The sequence below is a fragment of the Corvus hawaiiensis genome, chromosome 28 (assembly GCF_020740725.1).
Source record: "Corvus hawaiiensis isolate bCorHaw1 chromosome 28, bCorHaw1.pri.cur, whole genome shotgun sequence".
Lineage (NCBI taxonomy): Eukaryota > Metazoa > Chordata > Aves > Passeriformes > Corvidae > Corvus > Corvus hawaiiensis.
In genome coordinates this window covers 3,339,111-3,365,744 of record NC_063240.1, presented here as the reverse complement: position 1 = coordinate 3,365,744, position 26,634 = coordinate 3,339,111, and the positions used below count along the sequence as shown (strand labels likewise).

Below are 26,634 nucleotides of genomic sequence, written 5' to 3'. Positions count from 1 at the left end.
CCTCCTAAAGCCTTTCATTTTCCTCTGATTGATCACCTGGGGACAAATACTCCATCCCCGAACCCCCTCAGCGAAGGAGGGCACAGCCAGAGGATCGTTTCTTTCTCACCCCTTTTTTTCTCAACCCCCAAGTTTGAGAATTTCAGGGTAAGGTTGGAGGGAGGGGACACCCCTGCACAACCCTGCTGGTCTCACCTTCACCTCAGATCCACCCCAAAAGGATTTTCAGGCAATGGGAAAATGAGTTTGTGTGGGTTTGGGGGACAATCAGGTCTTCAGCCACCGGCATCACCCCAAGTACCCATTTCAGCATTTCCCACTGCTTGAGTTGGTTCTCTCTCCTGTGACAGAAATGTTGCAGGGAAAAGCTCTCCCCACAACGTTTGGCTGAAGGACTTTTCCCTGTGGGTGTTTGCTCCTACAAAAAAACGCTGATTTTAGAGAACCAGGAAAATTCTGAAAGCATGAATTCCAGCTGCTCCCATCCTGTTCCTGTGCTGTGACACAGCTCAGGAGGGTGGTGAGGGGCCATGCCCCATGTCCTGCCCCTGGAGAGGGTAAAACCACCCCTTGAGAGGATAAAATCACTTCTGGAGAGGATAAAATCACACTGAAACCCGCCCTTTCCTCTTTGCCCCATCCCACCCCCCCAGTCTGCGATTTTGTGGCGATTTCACACACTTTGAGAACACACAAGCTGTTCAGACGTTTGGCTGCAGAACTGAACCACCCTCTGAAGCAGGAGAGTGGGGAAGAAGGGAGGTTTGATTTTATTTCAAGGCAGATCTCCAGCGGTGAGCACACGGTGTGCCAAAGGCCTGCAGAGACACGAGCAGCTCATGCCACGGAACCAGCGCGGGGAGCAAGAAAAGCCAGGGAATTTCTGCCGGGAAAGCATCCAGCCAGGAACCCTGTCCCTCTCCTGTGGGCATGAGACAATTCAGGCTCATTCACAAGCAGACAACACAAAGGGACCACTGTGACTGCACGGGAGAACGGGAGAACGAGCTGCTCCGGGGCAGGTGGGCAACACCTTCCCAGCTGGAACATCCCGGCCTGGGAAACTGGAGAGTGACAGAAACACAGCAGGAACCAGAGAAAAGGAGAAGCCAGGCTCTCACAGTGTCCTTCATGCCCTGATGCCAGGGATCCAGAGCTTTTTGGGAGCTCCTCAGGGTGGGGGGCTGAGCTTGGCTGCACAACCACCCCCATTCCCGAATCCGGGCGCGTTCCTCACAAACCCTTCCCAGTCCTCCTGCAGCAGAGGCAAAAAACCCCCTCATTCCAAGTGCCAAGGTCCTGCCTGAGTGGCAGCTGGAGCAGGAGCTTAAAATGTGCCTCGTGCTCAGATTTTGAGGCCCTGGAGCAAGAATTTGAGGAAAATCCAATTCATCCTCATGCTCAACACACCAGGGCACAGCAGCAGCTGTGGGGAACCACTGTCAGAGAGAGAGGGATGGTGAGGGCCAGGCAGGGGAACCTGGCACAGGGCTTTGGAGAAAGGGAAGACACTGAGTTCAGCAGATGTCCCATCAACAGCTGTGATGGAAATGGCTCTTCTAGGATTAAATATCTGCCACGGAGTGGTACTGGGGTGTGACACCACAATACGGTGATTTCCATATTTCCACTTGGAGTGTTGTGTCAAACTCTAGGGCCCCCACACAAGAAAGACATGGACCTGTGGGAATGAGTCCAGAGGAGGCCACAGAGCTGCTCTGGAGCCCCTCTGCTCTGGAGCCAGGCTGGGAGAGCTGGGGGTGCTCACCTGGAGAGGAGAAGGCTCCAGGGAGAGCTCCGAGCCCCTTGCAGGGCCTAAAGGGGCTCCAGGAGAGCTGCAGAGGGACTGGGGACAAGGCATGGAGGGCCAGGACCCAGGGAATGGCTTCCCAGTGCCAGAGGGCAGGGCTGGATGGGATCTTGGGCAGGAATTGTTCCCTGGGAGGGTGGGCAGGCCCTGGCACAGGGTGCCCAGAGCAGCTGGGGCTGCCCCTGGATCCCTGGCAGTGCCCAAGGCCAGGCTGGACATTGGGGCTTGGAGCAGCCTGGGACAGTGGAAGGTGTCCCTGCCCATGGCAGGGGTGGAACGAGATGGGCTTTAAGGTCCCTTCCAACACAAACTATTCTGGGATTCTGTGATAACTTTGGAAAAACATTTTGGGTAATAAATTCAGCCATGTGCTAAAGGGAGTCAACTCACCTTCACTGTCCAAGCCCATTTACTCCAGGGATAATGGTCTCCTTCCAGGCAGGAACTGGGGAAAGCAGACACCAGCACTGCCAGGGGCCAGCACAAGGCTCTCTGCACTGTGGAAAGGCCACAAAAATGACCTCAGTGCTTGGGAGATGGGACTTTGTCCACACTCTGCTCTCCAATCCCGTTGTTAGAAGATGGGAGTAAGAGCAGCACCTTTGGTCAAAGTTGATGGGGCGTCTCTGAGAGTACAAAGCACAACGAGCCACTCACACCCATCCCCAGCACAGAGGATGAGCTTCATCCATCAACGTGCTGTTCTTTCACAGAGAGAACAACATGCAGTGGGAGACTTTGGAGGAAAATAGAGCTTTTGCCATTTCCCTCTGCCAGATAACTCCGGTTACCTAGGAACAGACACTTCTCCAATGCGGCCAGTTCTCCTCATCAAGCACAGGATGAGCATTTATTGTCTTGTGATTAGGAGAAAAACACAAAACAAAACCCAGAGCTCCACGGGTGACATGAAACATTGCACACAGACACGCCACGTGATGCCCGACCACACCAGGAGCCAGGGCCGGGTTAATGGTGTTAAGAACTCTTAGAGATCTATTGTAAACATTTAAAAACATACAGAGGAGTCCAAAAAAAAAAAAAATTAAGCCATGGCTGTTCAGGCAGCATGTTGGGTCAACTTTCTGGAATTACGGTTTCTGGCATTGAAGAGGAGGGAGGGGGGTGAGATGGCAGATCCCACCTGGGGGTGCATTGAGCTCCACAGGGATCTCAGGCAGTGCAGGCTAATGGGGGGTGGTTCTGGTGTCCAGCTCCAACCATTCCACTGGGCAGGCTCCCAGGCACCTCCTCCCCTTGCATCAAGCATTTCCAGTGTGACTGAGGGTGGGTGCTTCAACACAGCCCCCATATTCTCCAAGGGGAAAATCCCAAAGAGAAGGAGGATGTGGAGCCCCCAGCAATGCTTCTCCTCTTGGTTCCTTCGAAACCTCCAACTTGACACACTAAAATGGGGCAGGAATCAAAGGGTTTTGAAGAATTTTGGCAAGAGGCCGAGGATGGCGAGGGGTAGGACTGAGGGACACGGATGCACCATGTCCTGGCTCCCAAGTGTGGCCAATCCCACCTTCAGCCCCACTGACCCTCACCCCGTGGTGCATCCATCGTATTTCCAGGGAGTCAACGCCAGGCAGTTCTTTCATCACTCCGATGGCAAGCGACAGAGAACACTTAAAATTACACTTGACACAGGACAAAGGCACCTAAAAGCTTCACAACACCATCAGGTCGTGTTCTGTTAAGAAGGCTCCAAGAGCTCATCCTCCCAAGTGCATTGCACACTCTCCAGGAAAAACCCCTGGTGCTGGGAGCACGTTGGTGTCCCAGAGCCAGCGGAGGGCTGCTCCTGCAGCAGGGGGTCAGTGCGGCTGTAAACGCAAATTCGGGGAGGCTCTGCCCTCCCATCCAGGGTTGCTTTTGCTTTGGCCCTGGTAACACAGGGGTCGTGCAGACTCCAGGCTGTGCTTCCCTCATTATTTACAGTGTGACACAGGACGAGTTAATAGGGAAACAGGGAATTCTGCAGGGGCGAGGAGGAAGCGGGAGCTCTCCTCCGTGAACTGTGATTTCATTAGATAAGGCACGTGTAGAGAAAAATTTTCAAAAGATCACTTGCAAATCAATTCCACCTAGCTAGGACCATGTCCCTGTCCCTTTCCAGGAGCCAGTTTTGTTTTCCAGTTGCTCACTGTGAATTTGGAGTGACCCCATCAGCAGCCTGCCAAGGCAGCAGGCTCCGGGTCTGATCCCCAGGGTGCCCAAACCCTCCTGGGTCTCCCAAATGGAGCACTCTGGATCATTGGCCAAAACTTTGAGAGCCAAAGACTTGGAACCCTCACTCCCCATAAAAAAATTGGGAACTGACCTCCCAGTTGGGACGGGTTTGAAAAAATTCACAGCAGGCTGAGGGGGGAAGAGGAAACCGCAGCCTTTGCTGCCTGGATTGCTGTAGGACACTGGGAATTGGATGGCTCAGGCACAGAATGGAGATGAATGACAAGGTGGAGGATAATCTCAGGGAAAACAATCCCTCTCAATAGCTTCATCCTCCCTTCAGCTGATCCTTGGAGAAAGGCAGGAATCTCTCTCTCATGGAAGTGCTGCCAGCCACAGCCAACAGCAGCCATGAGGACTAACAAGCTTCCCTTGGTCTCCCAGACCCCACTGTAATGTCTGGAGTTCAACCACACCAGCAGAAGGCAGAATTAAACTATTCATTGTAACAGAAGCATTTCCAAACCACACTGGGGCCCCAGCACTGAGATCAATCATTATCTTGCATCCGGCTCCTGGCCGGGAACCCGGGAAAAGGGAGTCCCAACAGGACAAGGTGTGTCCAGTGGGGCATTCCTTGGGCCAGCACAAAACCTGGCTGGAAGTTACACAGTGGGGAGATCTCGTGCCGAGTCCCTGTACCAGGGTGAACATCACCAAGGCCCAGTGTCAGCTCTGCACTGGTTTCCACTGGGCTTTGATTCAGGCTTTAGTGAGCAATCCAGAACCTAAGGAGATGAATCTGCACCTTTGGAACGTGTGGATCCGGCGAGAAGTTCTGGCAGCAGGGAAAGCAAGACCTGTAGCATCACAACAGTCTGAGCCAGGCAAATGAGGACTCGTGGGGACTTCACATCCGAGGACTCACCCAGGGCACGCTCTGTTACCTGCAGGGATCCTCCCACGGGGGGTGGGGCTTTCACAAATCACGTCAGTGTCACCAGTACCAAGTAATTGAAGGGCTGCATTTCCCTTAGAGTGAAAAATTCCACATTATTCATCCAGGAGAGTAAACACCAGTTGCTACCAATGCTCTGATTGCATTTGCTGCAGACGGCGTGGTGCTGAGCTGTGCATTCCATGGAAGCTGAGCAGGAGCAGGAGCAGCTGTGGTAGTGTTGCCATCACGGGGAAGCTGAGCCTTTTCCAGGGATGGTCAGGAGAGGATTCCCTCAAGCAAGGGCAGTGAAGGGTTTGTTCTCAGTCTGCAACGAGGCAAATACTGGTGACTCAAGGCAAACAAAAAGCTTTCTGCCACAGCCGTGCAGTGCAGTGGAGGTGGGAAGGGCTGAGAGCACGGACATTCCGCAGGGATCAGGAGACAAGAACCAGAGAGGTCCCCGAGATGAGTGGGGTGCTTGGGGGGAATGCAAATGATCTTTTCCAATAACAAGAATAAAAAGACCAAAAAGGAGAGAATCCAGGCAGTTTGCAGCTGTCGCTGCTTAAGGCCATTGGTTTCCAGAGGGATAGTTGGGCACTGTGGGATACTCTGGCAGGCTGTTCCCAGAAAAATTGCTGTACTGGGCCTCCCTGCTGGGAGGGTTCCTCCATGCGCCGCTGTTCCACTCATCTTGAGCCTTCTGGAAGCTTCCACCAGCCCCTCGGTAGATTTTATGTACCTAAGGGATAAAAGGGAGGAGAGGAGGAGAGTCAGCACCAGGAGCCCAGAGCTGTGCCCCTGCAGAGCCACTTGGGAACGGGATGGTGGATTTGTTCCTCTCTCCGTGGATTTGTTTCTCTCCGGAAATCCGAAGAGCTGGATTTCCGAGGAACAAAAGCACAAAAAATGCAATAATGCAGTGAACAGAGGTGCAGATAGAGAGTATCAACCCAACACTTGAACCCATCTCAGCTGCATGCCCAGGATTCAGGATCCCACAGCAAGGCAGCCAGCCCAGGCCAGGGGGTTGAAACCTCTCCAACACAGACACCACTGCTTCCACAGGGCTTCTGTTTTCCCCATCTGCCAAAGCTTTCCAGAGACTCCTACTGCAAATCCTTCTTTCTGCAGAGACCCAATTCCCACCCTGCCACCTGGTCCCCACTGCAGATGCTTCACCACTGACCATCCCAAAGAGCAACAAATCATGGAATCACAGGATTGTTGAGGTTGGAAAAGACCTGCAAGACCACCAAGTGCAACCATCATGCCAGCTCCACCATCATGTTCACCACGAGCCCATGTCCCCAGGGGCTACATCCACTTGCAGGGATGATTATTCCACCACTACCCTGGGCAGCCTGTTCCAATGCTTTACAACCCTTTCTGTGAAAATAAATGCTCCCTAATATCCAGTCCAAACCTCCCCACTTCACACAGCCTCAGGTTGCTCCACATGAAGCTTGCTTTGCATGACATAAAGCAACATCACCACACGACACCGTGACAATTTCCAGCCTGAGCTGTCTTGTGCTGTCTGGATTTGTCCTCCAGAAACTCTGAGAAACATCAGCTGACTGCACTGTGAAACCTTTCAAAGCAGTGATGCCTTGTGGTGGCTGCTGAGCTGCCTCTTTGCATTATTGTTATACACAGCAGGGATACTCCAAGTCAGAGAGATCTGAAGAATCCCAGAATGGTTTGGGTTGGAAGGGACCTTAAAACTCCTCTCATTCCACCCCCCTGCCATGGGCAGGGACACCTTCCACTAGAAGAACCTACCCTTAAAAGGCAGATGAGCATCGCGACCGCTGACATTGTGAACATGATGGCAGGGAAGAGCATGAACACAGCAGCTGCCACGCTGGTGCTGAAGAAGGTGATGGCTGCCAACCATCCACTGGAAGAAACAGAAAAAGAGATACAATATCATAATAATCTGCTTTTCAAAGTGTCCTTGTTATCAGAAAAACTGTTTACTTGCTTATAAGGCCCTGGCCCAGGGTGCCCAGAGCAGCTGGGGCTGCCCCTGGATCCCTGGCAGTGTCCAAGGCCAGGCTGGACATTGGGGCTTGGAGCAGCCTGGGACAGTGGGAGGTGTCCCTGCCCATGGCAGGGGGTGGGATGGAATGGGCTTTAACATCCCTTCCAACCCAAACCATTCTCTGTTTCTGTGATTCGTAACCCAGAAATTACAAGGCAGCTTTGAAGCTCTTGAAAATGAAACGAACTATGAAGACAATTGACAGAATTCAATGCAGGTGTTTCCCCAAGATCTTAACTCTCACTTGCCAGCATCCCTCACTAAGCCAGTCTCAGAGCTTTAAGGGACAGCCAGCTGCATGGAGTTTGGGAAGAGAAAATATATTCCCAAGGTGCTTTTGGCTGTGCATCTAGAGACCAGAGCTGGGATCAGGGAACACCAGGGTCCTGTGATTTACACTCCATCTCCATTCCTTTGCTGGCAAAAACCAGGTGAGGCATCAGCAGTTCTGAAAAGAGAGTGTTATATGGAGTGCTAGGACTTTCCATTACTTGTAGCTTCAGCAGGAATTGCTCTCAAGTCTCTAAAGACAGGAAGCTAAAATGCCAAATAATTATAACACAACCAGGGACAGACACTAACAAGCTCCCATTTATTACAGGAGAACTCTCACAGTACTTCTCATAGGCCAACAGTGAGTCACACACTCTGCTCACCGTGTGCTGCCAACCAGCTCTGAGGGCAAAGCTGAGCCTGACATGGGCTGGTTAAATGGTAAAAGAAATGGACACTGAGGGAAGAGCCTACAAAGAGCAACCAGCTGAAGATCTGGTGAAAGAAATGGACACTGAGGGAAGAGCCTACAAAGAGCAACCAGCTGAAGATCACAGAGTGGTTTGGGTTGGAAGGGAGACCTTAAAGCCCAGCCAGACCACATGGGCAGGGACACCTTCCACTAGATCAGGTTGCTCCAAGTCCTTGGAGTCCTCCAAGTCCTCCAAATCCCATACTCTAAGGAACTCAAAGGGCCAATGATTTATCTACAAATCAGCTTGGCCTTGATTTCTGCCAACACAGCAATGAAACCTGAATCGTGCACCCCAAGAGCAGATACAGCTGTGCCACTGGGGAAATCAGAAAGCTTCTTCCTCTCCACCCTGTACAGACTCCCATCAGCCTCTCCAAGTCCTTGGAAACGGCCACAGCTCAGAGCTCCTGGGCCTGCTGGGACATTCCTGCTTACCACGCTCCCCATCCGGAGAAGCCGATCGCCTGCAGGACCGTGAGCAGGAACTGCGCCCCAAAGATGAAGAAAAAGGCCATGAAATTAAAGGAACTGTCCGACCTGTGGAGGAAGAGAGGAGGTCAGGGGGGCACTGGTGCCTTGTGCTGCTTCACACCCATGTCTGACCCCACCACCACATTCAAACCCTCCACAGTGGGGACTCCAGAGGAATCCCTCCACAGCTGTGTGCTGGGAGGCTTCTTCCCCTTCCCTGGCAGTGAGAGCGCACAGCTCCATGACTCAGCAGCACAGACTGTCTCCCAATAACCTGGCTCCTGCAGTTGCTCTCCCCAAGGAATTGCACGTATGATGACACACAAGGAGAGGCGGAGGGACACGAGTCTCCCACACAGAGAGTCTGAATCATTCTCTGATCAAACATCAGCCCAGCCTGATACCTGCCCAGCTCAGCCCCTGGCAAGGGGCACACAGGGGCCTGACACTGCCAGGTAGAGCTTGTCCATACACTAGAAGTGATCATTGAGCATGAGAATTCCAGCTGGGAATGTCTCAGTGTCTGCTTGCCATCATGTTCCCACACCTGTGGTAAATAATCCAGCTCTGGGACATCATAGGAGGGAAAGCAACCATGAGAGAGCTGGGTGGTACCCTGAAAGCAGAGACACACTTCTCTTCCCATCTCTGCAGGCTCCCCATCCTCAGGATGTACAGGTGAGGTCCTTGAGTTTATGCAGGTACAATAATTAGGTACAAAATGACCCCAAGCAAGATGCTGAGCAGGGACATTCACAGTCTCTGTCATGGGTGCACTGGGGGCCCAGCACTGCCCTGCCCAAGTCTGGGCTCTGCCACAATGCATCTTCATCCCATCAAACCAGCCACATCAGGCACATTCAAAGTTCCTCAAACTATCATTTTTACTGATACAAATGATTCCCATACTCTAAGGAACTCAAAGGGCCAATGATTTATCTACAAAAAACACTTCAGGTGCTTATGAGGGAGTTTGGTGCAAAAGGGAGTTAACAAAAGAGCTCCAACCACTGCCAGCTCCTGCTTAAGCCCTGAAAGTATTTAAATGCTTATTATTTTAATTATTTTTATTATGCTAATGGTTGTTAGTATTACAATTCTAGCCCCTGATGCCTAGGTAGGAGATGAGGGAGGTGAGGCACGTGGAGAAGCCTCCAGCCAGGCCCACGCTCCTCAGAGCTGCCCGTGTTGGTCTGGGTGTCTGTCAGCTCCCAAATGGTGGTTGTGCAAGATTTGTCATCCTTGAGTATCCTCACAATCCCACCCTTCAAATACCACCTCAGAGTACAGCAATGTGAAAGAAACACTTTAGACAGGGCCTGCTGACATTGGTGCCTGTCAGAATCCAATTAACAAGGATTAGGCTCGAGGCTGAGCCTTCAAACAGACTCTTGCAACTCCGACCTGAAGGGGCTGGAGGAGTCTTCATTTGAAAGGATCTGCAGGAATTAGTGAGGATACAGAGAAAAGGTGATTTCTCATCCAGCTTTCTGGTGCAGATTTGCTACAGCTTTGCCCTAGCGCCAAAGCTCTGCAGCTAATTTAATTTGGGATGCAGTGGGATGACGAAGGTTCTAGGGAAGCATCCTCGCAGGACAGGGTGCCAGCACTGAAGGGTGGCCCCCTCCAGGACAAGTGGGTCTGATTTTGCCTCTGGAATCACCACTTGTGATCCCATCAGTGCTGCCCCTCCGCGGTGATTTCCACGCCTCTTCCCAACTGCTGTCCCAGGGGATGATCCCTGGGCTCCCCTCTCTGTCCCTGGGGTTGAGTCTTTATTTAACTGCAAGTCTGTGCACAGAGTAACCTCGAGGACCTCTCAGCATTCACTTGCATAAACACATCCAAACAACGTTCAAGGAATAATGAGAAACGGCCCTTGTGGAGCCCGAGGGAGGTCAGCAGGGAGGAGTAATTTTTCCCAGACTTTAGAATGGAAATTCCTCTTTGAATAGAGCTCCAGCACTTGGAGGCCCTGGGGCTTCTGAGCTCAGGATGGGGACAAACTCCGGCTCCAGAGGGCAAGAGTTCAGAGCTGGGATTTTCATGTCCTTTAGAACTTTGAGACAAATCCAACCCTCCTGTTTCCAGCAGAAATGACCCTCCCCTGTACTCCACGATGCCACTGGTGTTTTATCAGTACCTGCCCAGTGCTGTGGGCATACAAAGCATCAATTCAGAAGCGCATTTAAACAATTTATCGTGTACTAAACAGACAGGACCCACCTGCCACCTCCCACTTCCATCAGCTGCTTCTGCTGTTACCCAAACCAGCTCATCACTGGGTCTGGTGAATAATCAAAATCCAGAGTATCCTACCAAGAGGAGCTTCACCTTCAGAGGGCAAAGCCCTGACTGGTGTGTGGGGTGTGGTGGTGGCACTGGCCAGGTCCTTCCTTTCCCTGTGTCAGGCTGGGAACTGCTCAGGACCCTCCCAGCTCTGCCAGGCTTTACACATTAATGTCTGAGTGATGCCTCGTGGTCCACAGCAAATGCAAATGATTATTAATTAAAGCAAAAATGTAGAATGGTTTTAAATATTTGTGGAGTTTCAGAAGGACTGACTCCAGGGAACTGCTTTTATCTAAAAAGCCAAGCAGACAAGCTCTCAAGTAGCCAGAGACAGAAATCAGAAGAGTTCTCAAAAACTAATAACTTAATAGTCTTCCATCAAAATAAGCCTCAATGAAGCTTTACCAAATTAGCACCTATTGCACTGAGATGAGGGTGCTGCTAAGTTTGAGATATTTAAGTAAAACATGAATTTAACCCCCCTAGAAGTGGCAAACTGCTCACCTCCAATCTTATGTGACCCTCAGTCCCGTATCTAGTGTTTAAAAGTAGCCACATTCTTCTTCATTTCGAAAGTAAACAAGACATTCAGACTTCAAGTGCTGAACCTTCATCCCAGTCAGAGAGATCTCCCCAGCAGCACCACCCAGTAACAACTGGGGAAGCTTCCAGAGAAAACTGGACCAGAAGCACCTCCTGGGCTCCTACTCACCGAAAGGCTTTGTAGGCAGGTCGGAACCAGCAGACGTAGCCACAGGGGCTGAAGAGGATCAGCCAGAGGATGGCCAGGCCAAAGTTGACCCCGTAGCCTCCCCCGATCCACCAGGCCAGGCAGGCGATGAGGTTCACGGCCAGCGTGATGCAGTAAACTGGGGAGAGGGCAGAGGAGAAAACGTGGGGTGGGGCAGTTTCAGGACTTCATGAGAAAAGGAAACAAAAGATAATGGCTGGAGCTGTGTCAGGGGGGTTGGGATGGATCTCAGGAAAAGGTTCTTCCCCCCGAGGCTGCTGGGCACTGCCCAGGCTCCCCAGGGAATGGGCCCGGCCCCGAGGCTGCCAGAGCTGCAGGAGCGTTTGGACAGCGCTCTCAGGGATGCCCAGGCTGGGGTTGTTGGGGTGTCTGTGCAGGGCCAGGGGCTGCACTGATGGTCCTTGTGGGTCCCTGCTAACTCAGGATGTTCCAGGACTCTATGAAGCCCCCAGGATTCCAATGGGAAAGGTCCCTGGGGCAGCAATGCAGCTGCTCCGAGCGAGTCGCAGGTTCCTGTGTGACCCTGGAGCTGGGAGCACAGGAACATCCAGCTCCAGAGGGATCCTGCAGCAGAGGGATGAGAGAACTCTTTTACAACCTGTCAAAGGATGGAGAGCTTGGGTAGCAACTGATGTGACCAACACACGACTCAGGCCAGTGTTATCATGAATTATGAGCAAGGTCTAAGCTCCATTTGTAGCAAAACCCTTTGTGAGAGGAGAGGGGGGTAACCCTGCCCCTGCCTCTGAATGACTCTGTGCTTGCTGGGGCTGCCTCAGGAGCTATCTCAGAGCCAGCTCAGTGCCTTGCAGGCTCTCTCTCCACTTCCCTGGGCCTCTGAGGAAGCCTGGATACCAGCTTGAGGGCTTGAAGTGCTGCCTTGAGCAAGGGGATAAACAAACTCCAATCAGGCTGAGAATATGGGACCATAGGGGTGGCTTAGAGGCCTTTTCACATTCCTGTTCCTGTCACTTGGATAAAAAGGAAAGTTGACAAAGGCCCCCAGAGCACAGCAGTGCTGCAGTAAGTAGTAGTACGTGAAGGGATGCTGCTCCCCCATTTTTCTGGAGCTCACATCCCTGGAAAGGGGGTTCAGCCACAAGCCAGGGCTCCCTGCACCTGTCCCTGCATCCCCCCAGGCACTGCCAGGGTCAAAGAGGCCAATTTACAAGCTCCTATTTTGGAAAACTGGTGGTGACTCTTCAAACCCTTTGTGGTAACCTGTATCAACAAGCACAGAGAAAGGAGACAGTGGAAGGTCCAAACACCAAAGACCCTCCAGCACAGCCTGGTGATGAGCTCATGGGAACACTCTGGACCTTGGCCTCAGTTATTCAGGCAAAATTAAATCCCTGAATTTCTCTTCACCTGTGCCAAGGGTCCTGCCCATTCCCTGCTTCACCCCCTGCCATGGCTCTGCAGCTCATCTGCACATCACTGCCTTGGTCCTTCTGACTCTTCCCTCTCCTCCTGGGCACTGACCCACCTGCCTTCACACAGCCTGGGAGTCCTAAACAAATGCAAGGTTTCATGGTCACAAAATTGTATTGACAACGCAGGAGAATGAAACCTACACCCAGCTGCTACTTCTGACTTACACTGAGAGTAAAATAAAACACTGTTTTACTGCAAAGAAAATGTCTTCTGAGTAGCCAACAAGGCTTAACACACAATGGTTTGGATGTGTCTTAATGTTGGGGGGGAAGAAAGAATAGTAGTTATTTAAATTAATCAATTTTAGGTATTTAAACTAACAGTTTGTAGATTCCCCATTCCTAGCAGTGTCCAAGGCCAGGTTGGAGCACCCTGGGATAGTGGAAGGTGTCCCTGCCCATGGCATGGGGTGGCACTGGATGAGCTTTCAGGTCCCTCCAACCCAAACTGTTCTGGGATTCCATGAATCTGATATTTCATTTATACACCAATTAGCTGTACTTCTCCAAATATTCATTTTCAGAAGGTATTTATTCTCTAAAAGTTACTTAATTAAAAAAAAAACCCAACAAAACAATGCCAAGCCAAGAGCATCTACAAAGTTTTAAGGAACTTTTGGCTCTCCCTGTGCCTCAGGTCGGAGTTTGTTCTCCAGCAGTGGGAGCTCTGGTACAGCCTTCCCCAAACCTCCCTCCACCTTAATCCAGTGCTCACATCCAATTAAAGTAATGAGCAATCACCCTTCCAGCAACGACTCGTGCATTTCTACTTTTCAAAACCGGCCTTTTCTTGTTTACCTCCTTCCCTCTATGTGTCTCTCTCGAACCCATGCCAAAAAATTAGGGAGACCCCAAAGGAAGCGTGCTGCAGATGGAAATGTGAAACTCCTGGTGCAGATGGCAGCTCTCCTGGCCATGCCCAAATCCCTGGCTCTCCTCCAGCCTGCCATTAACTCGACTGAGGGACTCTTTGTTTTGGGAGAGGGGAGGACAAAGGCGGCTTTACAGCTTCGACATCGCACCAGTGAGTCTGGAGGGACAGGCAGCTTCTTCAGGCAAGAAAATTACAGAGCTCATTGCAGCAGCTCCACATAACCAAAGAACAATGGAGCCATGGATTATGCCATTATTTATGCACACAAATCTCTCTCCTACACACATCCCGTGCATCTGGAATAAAAGCCACGCCACCAAATGCAGAGCTGGCAGAAAACAAGCTTTCCTTCAGTGAGAAGGGTAAAGAGGATGACAAGCATTTGGGGAAAAAACGATAAGCAAGGCAAAAAGATTCTTAATCTTCCAAAGCATTCCCTGTGGTTCCCTAGGCCTGCCACACCGATTTCATTCCTTGGAGAAGAATGGTCAATTTTCATTCCTGATTTCTGAATGGCTGAGGCAAACAGGAGCCCAGGGCCAGGAGCTCTGTTCACACAGAGTATCAGCACATCACCAGCCATGACAGAGGATCAGCTCCCAACTCCAGCAGGATGGGGAGTGTTTGGGGGCTGTGGATAGCTAAGGAAGAGCCAGCAGGCAGCTAGAAGACACTGCTTTCATTGGGAAGCAAAATCAGGGGATAAGAGGGAATTTTAGCCTTCCTAGAGCGAGGTGGGGAGCCAGGTAGCAGCAAATGGGCCACATTTATTTTGTCTAAAATTCTCCTATTCCTCTTACCTTAGGGGAACTGGGAATTTCCTTAAGGTAGCTATTTTTGGGAGTTAAACAGGGCTTACAAAAAGGCTGGAGAGGGAATTTGGACAAGGGCTGGAGGGCCAGGACCCAGGGAATGGCTTCCCAGTGCCAGAGGGCAGGGCTGGATGGGATCTTGGGCAGGAATTGTTCCCTGGGAGGGTGGTGAGGCCCTGGCACAGGGTGCCCAGAGCAGCTGGGGCTGCCCCTGGATCCCTGGCAGTGCCCAAGGCCAGGCTGGACATTGGGGCTTGGAGCAGCCTGGGACAGTGGGAGGTGTCCCTGCCCATGGCAGGGGGTGGAATCAGATGATCCTTCAGGTCCCCTCCCACCCAAGCCAGTCTGGGATTCTATGATCATTTGACATTAACAAAGGTATCAAACATGCTCTGCTTTTTCCCTCTTCAGATTTACTAACAGACTTTGCCAGCACTGACACCCTCCTTTCTCCAAGATCCTTCAAGGATTCAAGGCACAGTTTAAAATTCAGGCATAAAGTTATATCAGAGTATTCTAAGGGGGATCATTGCTCCTCACCAACTAATTGCAGTCAAAACTTTAAAGCACATAAATCATTGAGATCTATGGGGTTTTACTACACAAATACCTTTTTCCAGCACAAGTTTTTTTTATTCAACTTACAGATCCACACATGATAGATTCTCTTCACCAGAAACTGGTAATCGATGGGAATTTCATCAGCAAAATTCTGGTAGAAACATGGTTTCAAAGGGATGAACTTGGGGAGCGGTGGGAAGTTATTCACCTTTTCTGGAACACAGAACACAGATTTCAGCTGGGAGCAGAAATATGTCAGATCCTCCACACCTTCCCAACAGTGCTGCATGTTCATGCTCTCCCTGGACCACAAATATTTTGGTTTTCTTCCTCAGCAGTCGACAGGACATTTATTTTACTACACACAAGGCTGAGAGAGGGGAATAGGAACAAGCTAACAAACATCAGGTGGATTCAACACCTTTACACATCAGTGTGAGGTTGTGTGAAAGGTGCTGCAAGGAAAAAAAAACCTTAAAATAAGCTCCAGGATGAGTTTCCTCAGGAAGGGGGAGGTGTCAGCAACATCTGGGGGAAACAGCTGCACAGAGGTGATAAGTTACAGCCCTTCAGAAATGCACAGCAAGAGGAAAGAAAGGCTGGTCAGTGTCCAGACAAGCAGAGCTACCTTCAGCCACCAGCTCTGAGCAGGCAGGAGCATGTCCTGGCCATGGGTCAGGCCTTGGGACATGCAGTAGCCTGGGACAATAAGGAAGGGTGCCTGAAGGCATCCCCAAACTGGAATTCTGTACCCAGGTACCATCCAGTTCAGGGAAGTAAGTCAGATGCTGGGAAGGAATTCCTGGCTGTGAGGGTGGGCAGGCCCTGGCCCAGGGTGCCCAGAGCAGCTGGGGCTGCCCCTGGATCCCTGGCAGTGCCCAAGGCCAGGCTGGACATTGGGGCTTGGAGCAGCCTGGGACAGTGGGAGGTGTCCCTGCCCATGGCAGGGGATGGAACTGGATGGGCTTCAAGGTCCCTTTTAACCCAAATCATTTTGGGATTCCATGGTTTTATGTCAGGGATGATCTTGTTTTGAAAGCACACATGATTTTTAATGGAAAAATGGTACATTCAAGTTTTTCCTTCAAGGTTAAGCCCTAGGGGGGGGGGAAAAAAAAAAAAAAAGCAAAGAAAAAAGCAAAAGCTTTGCATTCAGAGACAATAAATCAGCAAATGCTGCCAAAAGCTTTATGGTGAAGAAAACCCTACCTTGGGAAGAATTTCTGTTTTAAAACCAAGTAATTAAATGCCTGAATCCTCTGCTGCTGTCAGCTCCCGGATTTGTCTGTGTGTGCCTGGATGTGTGTTCCTACATGTTTGGGAATGTTTGCTCTTGCCTTCCAGAGCTGATTAAAGTTTGATTCCAGGGCATTGTGACTAATTGTCTCTAGCCTCCTTCAGCCCCAGTAAACAGAATTAAAAACAACCAGAGGAAGAGATGAAGAATGTCCTGGGAAAACCTCCAAATGGCACAGGAGATGAGAGGAAATGTCTGAACAAGAACTGTCAGCACAAGAGTTCCCCTTCTCTTCCCATTATCTCCGGCTGAGGAGACATTTTGCAGGAGCAGCTCCTCAGCTCCGTTTGAAGGTTGGCAGGGAAGAGCCTAGAGCTGCAGCCAGGCTTTAGGAAGGAAAAAGGCTTTCCCTCATGCATATTTTCACACAGAAAATATGGTGAGAACGCCCACTGGGAATACATCAGAAGTAGCTATGGAATAATGACTGAAGTCACCAGCCCAATTTGACTTCTCCTGATAAAAACAAACATCAAGCCTTCTGCCTCTCCTCACAAATCTCCCTTAAACCCATTTTACATTCATTCAGATGCCCTCCAAACTGGTTTGAGTTACTGGTTAACACCACTGCTGACTCCATCCCATGGAGAGCTGATGGCCCACAGATGCTTTCAAAGTCCACAGGAATTTGAACTCCTTTGCATTAATTTTTTGTTTGCTGAAAACACCTAATGGGATTTCTCCTGCACAGTGTGTCCCTGCAGCCTAGAAAGGGATTTAACAATGCTGGATCAAGGGAAAGGGGGGGACACAGCTTTTAAAGCTGAAGGGACAGCTCTCTAGGGAAGCCAGTAAGACCAAGATTAATCAAACACAGTAAAAGCAGATTCTCTAACCATTATTTTTTTTCTGAGGGATGAGGAAACTTTTGCTCTGTTCCTCTCCAACAGCTGAAGCTGCAGATTGTTCCTCTGGTTCTGCTCTCTCCCATTTTCTGTCATGGAGAGCAGAGCTGCTGCCAGCTCCCAGTGCAGAGCTCCCACATGGTGGGGCCAAAACCAACCAGCCACTGCAGTTTGTCGTTTTTCAAGCTCATAAAATGGTCCAAACACCCCCACGATTGTTTGCTAGGTACACAGGACTGGGGATTACACCTCTGCTGCTGCCCACCTCCTCCCACCCCGAGACCCTGCAGTTCCCAGCTGTTCTGGGTTACTTCTGACATCAGACAAAATAAATTACATGAAAATATCCCCTTTCATGTCTGTAGAGCTTGGAGTGCTACAGTTCTCCCATCAAGGCTGGGATCAACCCATCAGATCAGCAAATGCACCCCATGCCTTCAAAAACCAAACTGCATCACCCATGAGCAGCAGCTGGAGGCAAATTCCAGACTTCCTCTTACTTCAAAAAAAGTTGGAATTTTGTTCCTAATTTCACTGCAAGTAAAATTCAGATGGATTAATGTCAACAGCACAGCCAGGAACACCATGGAAAGCCTCTGGAAAGAAGGACTTATTCTCATGTACTTTTTTCTGAATAAATTCCACCCTCATAAAACTTTCAAGTGAGTCACACCTGAGCCTTTATCACTTGGGCAGAAACCTCAGGAGACAGATCAGGACACAGCAGGAAAGTGAATGTGAGCAAGGCAAGAGAAGTAGCTGAAGAGCTTTAGGGATCACCAAGGTCTCGGGAAGGGACACAGGTCACATTCCTGACACGTTACAGCCACCACAGCATCATGAACAGCACTCTCTGAAACCACTCTCCCTCCTTGCCGGATCTGAGGTGCTCTTACCTGCCATGTCTAATACTTGTGTTCCCTCGTGAGGTTTCAGACAGAGCAACGGATCTGTTGGAGAAAAAAAATCAGGTCAGCACATGTCACTAACCAGTCCCCAGAGAACCTCCTGGAACTGGGAATGTTCCCAGTGTGTGACAAACAAGAGCTTGGGCCTCCCACTACAAACTACTCGTGTCCAGTCACCCAAAGGAGGAAGGCTGGAGCCTCACAGAAAGGATCCTGATTTCTCCTTGGGCAGAGGAAGCTCTGGCAGCACCTCATTCAGCCACTTGGAAGGTTTGTGTTGTCCAGCAGCAAACAAATGTGCCCCTGGCACTCCCTGGCAAAGGCTGAGGATGCTCAGGGAGCCCCTGCCAGAACACCTGCAGCTTCCAGGGGCAGCCACACAGGTCAGGGTGGGACCCAGCAGAGCTCATACATTGGAAGAGAAATGTGTAGAGCTCACCAGACTTAATGCCTCATTTAGGTGTTGAGATGATTTGTTGGCTCCTGGCTCTCTGTGGTGCTTCCCAACTCCTGGAACAAACAGATAATCCCTGTTAGCTGGGCACTAAACTCCTGCTTAACAAAAAAATAATCAGCTGGAACCAAACCCAACACCCCTCATTATTTTAGAAATTCTGCACAAATGCAGATTCATTCTTCCTGTTACCACCACTGAGCGTGGCTGTAACTCTGGCAGAAGCAAATCCTAGGAAGTTTACCCAGCATCAGCTGTGTTGCTGATTTTGGCAGAGCTGATCCCACAGATGAAATACACAGAGAGGTCTTTGCTGAGCTTTAATTCCACCCCTCCTTCCTTAAGGACAAAAACACCATGTATCCCTGTGTCCCTACCTGCAAATCCCAGAATGGAAACACAGAACACACAAACCAGCCCTGCAGACCAGCCCTGTGGAGTCTGACAGAAATGAAGGCAGTCTAGACTAAAAACTGCCCCTAAGAACAGCCGACAGCAGCGGCAGCAGCGGGGTCCGAACAGCCACACTGTATCCAAATCCCTCCGGATTTACAGCAGCTGCTTCCCCTTTGCTGCACCTCCGTGCTCTCCTCCCGTGTGCCCCGGGTAAGGTCTGGAGGCTGCACGGTTCTGCACTGGCACAGTTGTTTTGCTGGGCTGCTTTGCTTTTCATTTGAGCTACTCTAACCCAGCCCGTGGAGACAACAGCACCCGGGACTGGACAAGCAGCCTGTTCTCCCTCTGCAGAGATGCACAAGCTTAAATAAGTCTGCACAGAGGAGAACATACCACTTTCCTGGGCTGGCCTCTAGGGAAGCCACAGAGTGTGGACAGGAGGTTCTGTCCCCTGGGAGCTGCTCAGGGATCCATCCCTGCCACAGCTGAGGCCTCCGGGCTGTCCCACAACACCGGCACTGCCCCGTGCCTGACAGCGTTTGTAACTGATGGTTTGGAAACGGGAGCCTTCTGCTTTGCATTTTTCAAATGTGTGAATAGAAAATAAAGGATGAAGACAGTTAAGAACACCATTAAAACTTCACCCCCCCCTTCTGCAGCTGCTCCCGGCTGAGATCCGTGAATTTTGGGGGGAGAACAAATGGCCCATGAACAGCAGCTATACTAAAGCGCTAAGAGAGAGGAATCTTTTGCTGAAAAATGAGCCAGTGAATAAGGTCCTTCTTCAGAAGAGGATTATTTAGCTGCTGCACTTCAGTGTTGGTGTCCTACAGCTGCAGAGGTGTCTGTCCACTGGAAAAGGGATCAGAAAGAAAGACTGAGGGGGACATTCCTGGCTTGACAGAGTTTTCCTGCAATGGCCAAACAATGGTTTTCCTGTTCCCTCCTCTCAAGGAGACCTGTGGTGCTGTTGAAAGGCTTTAACTCAAATAAATAAATAAAACCCCCAGACAAAGCAGCATTCTGGTGAGGTACCCCCTTCTCCTTTCACCCAGCTGTTGTTATCCACCTGCTCCTTTCCTAACAAACTCCAGCCACACTTCGGTGCTTTGAAGACAGAGCACATGAAATTGGGATTTTCTTGTGCGGGGCCAGGGCTTGGACTCGATGATTCTTGTGGGTCCTTTCCAACTCAGGAGATTCCAGGATTCTCACACAATGAAGCTACAACAGAAACTTCTGGATACTGCCCTCTTCAGCCATCTTGCTTCCATGAGTAATCTCACAGAAGTTCCTGGGACAATGACTAATTTCCCTACAGAAAGATGTGGTTTGGATCCACAAAGCAGCGTTAAGAACCCTTCTCTCAGCAAGGACAGGCACACAAGGCCGTGTTTTACACTGAATAATCAGTTCCTGAGATGTGTTCACTTTCCCAGCTCCCGGTAAAAGGAAAGGGAGCTTCTTCCCAAGAATTTCTTCCCAATATCCAGTCTGACCCTGCCCTCTGTCAGTTTGAAGCCATTCCCCCTTGCCTTGTCACTACACCCTCTTATAAACAGTCCCTCTCCAGTATGTAAATCAGATCTCTATTCACCTGGACATTTTCAGTTTAACTGGGAATAGGTAAAACCCAGCACCCTGTACCCACTGCAGAGATTTTCTTCATCTATAACCCACTACTTGTGGAGGGAGGAAAATCCCATATACGCTAAGGAACCTCTGGTGTGAAGTGAACTTCCTTTTTCCACTGTGTTCATCCGTGGTCAATGAGTAACTCCGAAGTTCGCAGTCCAACGCACATGACTCAGGAGTCCACTGGAGACAGTCGGAGCTTTTCTTCACCAGGATCTCGCAGACAAAATGCCCTGTGTCAGTTCAAGGGACACCACTTCCCTCTCAAACCAAGACACGAACACAAGCAGTGCTGTTTTTCTAGGCAGACAACACCACCATTCCTTTGAATGTGACTACAGTGTGAGATGCTGCACCATCTCACATTAGGGAAAATGTTGTGAAGGAATACCTGTGGGAATCTGCTTTGAGGCACATTTTGGGTACCACAGAATCCTGGAATATCCTGAGTTGGAAGGGACCCTCAGGGATCATCGGTGCAGCCCCTGGCCCTGCACAGACACCCCAACAACCCCAGCCTGGGCATCCCTGAGAGCGCTGTCCAAACGCTCCTGCAGCTCTGGCAGCCTCGGGGCCGGGCCCATTCCCTGGGGAGCCTGGGCAGTGCCCAGCAGCCTCGGGGGGAAGAACCTTTCCCTGAGCTCCATGCCCAGCCCTGACCCAGCTCCAGCCGTTCCCTGGGCTCCTGTCCCTGTCCCAGAGCAGAGCTCAGCCCCTGCCCCTCCGCCTCCCCTCGGGAGGAGCTGCAGCCCCCAGGAGCCTCCCCTCAGTCTCCTCTGCTGCAGCTGAACGAGCCAAGTGCCCTCAGCCGCTCCTCAGACCCTTCCCCAGCTCCGTGTCCCTCCTTTGGACACTCTCCAACAGCTTTGGACCCTTCTGATCTTGTGGTGCCCAGAGTGCCCCCAGCACTGGAGGTGAGGCTGCCCCAGTGCAGAGCAGAGCGGGACAATCCCTCCCTGGCCTGGTGCCCCCCAGGACACGGTGGCCCTTTGGGCTGCCAGGACACACCGGGGACTCAGATCCAACTTGGACCGACCAGGATCCCCAGGTCCCTTCCCACGGCGCTGCTCTCCAGCCTCTCGTTCCCAGTCTGTCCCTGCATCCAGGGCTGCCCCACCCCAGGGCAGGATCCAGCACTTGCCCTTGTCCCATCTCACAGGGTTGGGGGCTGCTCAGCCCCGGCGTTTGGCAGAGACTCTCTGTGGGGCCTCTCTGCCTTCCACGGGGTCAGCAGCTCCTCCCAACTTAGTATCATCAGAAATTAGTGAGTATCCCTTGCATTCCTGCTACTGCATACGCTACTCCTCAGTCCCCTTCTTTATTCTGCCCATATCAAATAGTTCAAAAAGTTTGTTATTTCTCCCTACTGTTCTCTCCAGAACCAGAGAAAGGTGGCAGAGAATAAGCAAAGGCCATGCCAAAAGAGGAGCAGTGACAGGGCAGTGGGAGAGCTGAACTCATTCCTGCTTTGCCATAAACCCACCAAGTGACCTGGGGCACGTCCCCATGACCAGATTCACAGGACACTGGCTTCTCTTGTGCCCTGCAGATCCCAGCCAATCTCAGAAGAGCCCAATATCCCAAGCCTGCCATCCAACAAACCCCCCAGTTTCTGTACTGCTTTTTTATTTTCATTCTGATTTGATGACTCTGCTCCCAGGGAACAAGTGACAGGACAAGAGGAGATGGACTCGAGTTGTGCCAGGGGAGGTTCAGGTTGGACATCAGGAGGAATTTCTCCATGGAAGGAGTGGTCAGGCTTTGGAAGGGGCTGCCCAGGGAGGTCTGGAGTCCCCATCCCTGGAGTGTCCCAGTGCCCTGGACATGGCACTCAGTGCTCTGGGCTGGTGGGGATCTGTCACAGGATGGACTTGATGACCTTGGAAGCCTTTTCCAACTTTAAGGACTCTGTGATTCTGCAATGCAGTGAGGCCAAGAGCTTCCACACAATCCTGTACTCCGGGATTTCATCCAGAGCACTTTGCCAAGAGCAAGCAGAGGGGCAGGATCCCAGCACAGAGCAGAACTGTCCACACTCCCTCATTAACAGGGATTTAACGATGGGAACACAAGCAGAATGAGGAATCTGGGCACAACACACATCTCCTGACGGTGGTTCAAGCTGATCCTTTGGGGACGACCATCAGACTACCAGGCTTTCAGAACTCACCCTGAGCCAGCAGACCCCAGACCTTTCAGAAGAGCCTAAAACAAACGAGCCCCTGCAGGGATCCAGGAGATCTGGATTTGAAATCACCTGGCTCGGCAGGGAATCAACACAGCCTCCGGAGCTCCCACACAAGCAAACGCCTTTCTCATGATCTCTCCAGCTGAATTTAAAGAGAAAAGTGGTGGCTCTGCACTGGTTTCAAGACAAAAGGCTGGGTTTGAGCCTCTTTCAGATGCCCAGCTCTTACCAGGAACTTCTCAGAGAGCCCAAGGCTGCAGCAGCCACTCCAAAACAATCAACTCAGCATTATAAACCCAGAGCTGACACAGCTTGGGTTTGGTGGTGTTTCCTCTCCCTGACGCACCACCAGCCCTCACAGGGTGGGACACTGTCCCTGCAGTGACACAACCAGCCAAAAAATAACTCCAAAAGCCACCCAGCACAACCAGGGAGAACGGGGAAACTCTGTGTGTGTATGGCAGCAGTGCCCTGAGAAAAGGAGCAGGGAACAGTGAAGTTACAAGGGTTACACCCCTCCCACGTCATTCCAAGATCAGCTCCGAATTCCTGGCTATACTGGGGGTTCTGCTGCCCCATCTCCCCCCATCCTGGAGCTGGGGAGACAGCAGAATTGGAAGCAATTCCCCTCAGGGCTCCCCCAGCCTGTTTACAGCCCTGCTGCCGCAGCAGGTGGGCAGGAGCCTTAATTTGGCTATGCAAAACCCACAGCAGACAAATATTCATTTTGGTACAACCACATCCAGGAGTGAAGCGTGGCCGCTCAGGAACAGAAACTCAAAAGGCTCAAGAAGACAGAAAGGACAGAAACACCCGTGCTTAGGACACAAGCCTGTTCCACCCCTTGCCACCTGCTCAGACTGGCCTCACACAGAAGAATTGGATTGCAGACAGCAGCAAAAATATTAATTAGCCCAGAATAACACTGAAATGCAGATAAATCAATCCACCTATTGCTTAATTTCTAACCCACTGCTCTCTTCATCACAGGTTCCACAAAGGAGTTTCTTGAGAGAGTTACAGAACACCGGGACCAGAAATGAGAAGGGGAAATTAGAAGGGGAAATAAAACTACAACATCCAGGTGCTGTCTATCGAGGGCAACACACGCATCTCCGGTACCCAAAGCACGCACATCAGAGAGGTTCACCCTCACAGCTGCTGGAGAATCCCTGTCACGAACCTCCCCAGCGGGAGCGGGGCACCCGGGCTATGTCACCCTGTCCCCCCTACGTCCCCACGAGCGCCGCCAGCCGCGTCCCAGCCGGGAAGGAGCCGCGGGAGGCAAATTCCCGAGCGCCCCCGGGGGTGGGGGTCTCACCCACCGCTGCACTCGGGACACGGCCCGGCCCGGCTCCTCCCGCCCGCTGCCCCCGATAGCGGCTCCCACCGGGGCCGCCCCCGATCCCTCTCCCGCCCGGGCTGTCCCCGATTCCTCCCCACACACGGCCCGTCCCCCCAGACCTGTCCCCGATACCTCCCCAAGCACAGCCTCCCCCATCGCCCCCTCCTCTGTCGCCCCCTCCCCGGGCACCCCCCGTTACACCCCCGGGCTCAGGGAGTGCCACCGCTCCCCCCCCGCTACACCACGAGCCCCCGACACCACCCGCGACCCCTCCCGCCGCCCAGTTCCGCCCCCGCTCCCGGCTCCCCCGTCCCTCCTCCGTGGCCCACTGCTCCCCCTCACGTCCCCAGACTCCCAGCTCCCGCTCCCCCGGCACTCCCCCGCCGCCCCCCCGACCCTCAGCTCCCCCTCCCGGCCCCCAGTTCCACCTCCCCCACCCCGCTCCCCCTTCCCGACCCCCGTTTTCCCCATCCCTCCTCCCAGGCCGCCCCCGGCCCGCCCGGTGCCCCCGGCCCGATCCCCCCGCGCCCACCTCAGCGAGCGCCCGGTCCCACTCCTCCCGAGCCGCCGCGGGGCGCGCTGGGAAACAGAGTCCCGCCAATAGCCGCCGCCGCTGTGCGTCCTCCTCCGTGGACTACAACTCCCAGCGTGCTCCGCGGCGCACCCCCCCCGCCGCTGTCATGTGAAGGGCAGGGCGAAGGGGAGGGGCGGTGGCGCGGAACGGCGGCCGGGAGGGACAGAATTGTCCGAAGTACCGGGACCGACCCCGCCCGGAGGCTCCGCCGGGGAGAACCGGGAGATGCTCCAGGGGCTGGAACATCGCTCCCATGGGAAAAGGCTGCGAGAGCTGCCCGGTCTGGGGAGGAGAAGGCTGCGGGGAGACCTTAGAGCCTTTCCAGTGTCTAAAGGGGATCCAAGAGAGCTGCAGAGGGACTTTCGGCAAGGGCTTGGGATGACAGGACCCAGGGAATGGCTTCCCAGTGCCAGAGGGCAGGGCTGGATGGGAGATTGGGAAGGAATTGTTCCCTGGGAGGGTGGGCAGGCCCTGGCCCAGGGTGCCCAGAGCAGCTGGGGCTGCCCCTGGATCCCTGGCAGTGGCCAAGGCCAGGCTGGACATTGGGGCTTGGAGCAGCCTGGGACAGTGGGAGGTGTCCCTGCCATGGCAGGGGTGGCACTGGATGGGCTTTGAGGTCCCTTTTAACCCAAACCAGTCTGGGATTCTGGTACAGCTCGGTCCCGAGAGCACAGAAAAAATGAACATTTTTCCAATTAAAGACTCTGCTAAAATTTCTTTCTCACTCTTCGCTAAGATTTAAAATCACAATTTCCAACATTATTAGCTTGGGTTTTTTTACCTTGTAAAACAGACTTTATTTTTCTTCCTGTAAATTTTGTGCAATATACATCTATGTACCTACAGAACACACCTCAGTAAAAAGATTTTCATCCATACATTACATTACTTTTTATTTAATGTTATGAAAAATTCAAACAACAGTTAACAGCAGTTTTGTAGTTAAATAAACATTTCTCCCTCCCCTGCCCTCCCTTCCTAAGCAGACTGGTCTGAAACAGGAAATTTTATTTAGTTTATTTATTTTTTCTGGTCCCTTCCAACCTGAACACTTTTGTTTGGTTCTAGAGCTCCTTACATTCTTATTTTCACCACATTAGACTCCTTAATGTCAGTAGGGATCCCCCTCCAAGGTCTCAGCTCTGCAAATCCTGTTAATTTGGGTGTATAAAACCCCAACTCGGCTTTAAAAGTCATTTCCAAGCGCTGGGGTCGTGGTTTCTGTCACTCCCAGCTCCAGGGAGTGTCAGGCTCATCCCTCTCAGCTGACCAAATGCTGAGACGTCTCTCTGTAAAACTTTCCCTACCATTTCCCCAAACCCCACCAGGTTTCCCTGGAATCCAGCTCCCGGGGCTCACTGGTTGCGTTCAGCCCCTGCTCTGGGTGGGCTGCCCAGTTTTGCCGGGGATTGTCCCCAAAGCGGGCACGGGCAGTGCCACTGGCTCCAGGATTTTCCAGCTGGGCGCGTGTTTTTTTGGGAAGGAAAGGTCAGGTCTGCTGTTCCCATCCATGCGGATCATCGGCACGCCGGGAATATTTTGGGTGTGAACCAGCAGAGGTCACTCGGCCCCAGTAAATCCAGTGCTGCTGGACCAGTAAGAGCGGGAGCGCTGCTGGGGGACAGCGGGGCACGGACCCGGGGAGGGGACACCGCCCGGGCCACCCCCAAACTCCTGTCCCCTGGGACAACCACAGGGATCCCGTCCCACCACAGCCCACCCTGACCCCGGACTTCAGCTGTGAAACCTCCTTGACAATTCCCAGCTTCTCCCTTGGAACCATTTTTTCCCGAACATTTTTTTGCTTAAGGAGCAGCTCTTCGCAAGGAATTTTTAAACGGAATTGCCATGCTTTAATTTATTATTTTATTTTTGTGAAATACACCAAAAACCAGGATTTTTTGGGTGAAAAAAGAGACTTTTTTTTTTTTTTTTTTTTTTTTAATGAAAGCCAAAATGTCAGCGTGCAGCAATCCAAGGGTGGCACCCCCAGCTCTGGTGGTCCCAGTGGGACACAGCGGTTCCCTGGACACCCCAGCTCCGCTCCCTCCATCCCAAAAGTGGGTGATGGCCTTTCC

At 51.9% G+C, this 26,634-nt stretch overlaps 1 protein-coding gene across 1 annotated transcript; it reads right to left on the bottom strand.

Moving 5' to 3' along the window:
* Positions 1–2,627: 2,627 nt before the first annotated feature.
* SCAMP4 (secretory carrier membrane protein 4) lies at positions 2,628–24,601 on the bottom strand. Its single transcript, XM_048287802.1, has 8 exons — positions 24,515–24,601; positions 18,404–18,474; positions 17,953–18,006; positions 14,999–15,127; positions 11,196–11,352; positions 8,156–8,257; positions 6,711–6,828; positions 2,628–5,667 (listed from the first exon to the last, which is right to left on the bottom strand). Exons 3-8 carry the CDS (start codon positions 17,957–17,959, stop codon positions 5,491–5,493), a joined length of 690 nt encoding a protein of 229 aa, XP_048143759.1. The 5' UTR covers positions 17,960–18,006; positions 18,404–18,474; positions 24,515–24,601; the 3' UTR covers positions 2,628–5,490.
* Positions 24,602–26,634: the final 2,033 nt, after the last annotated feature.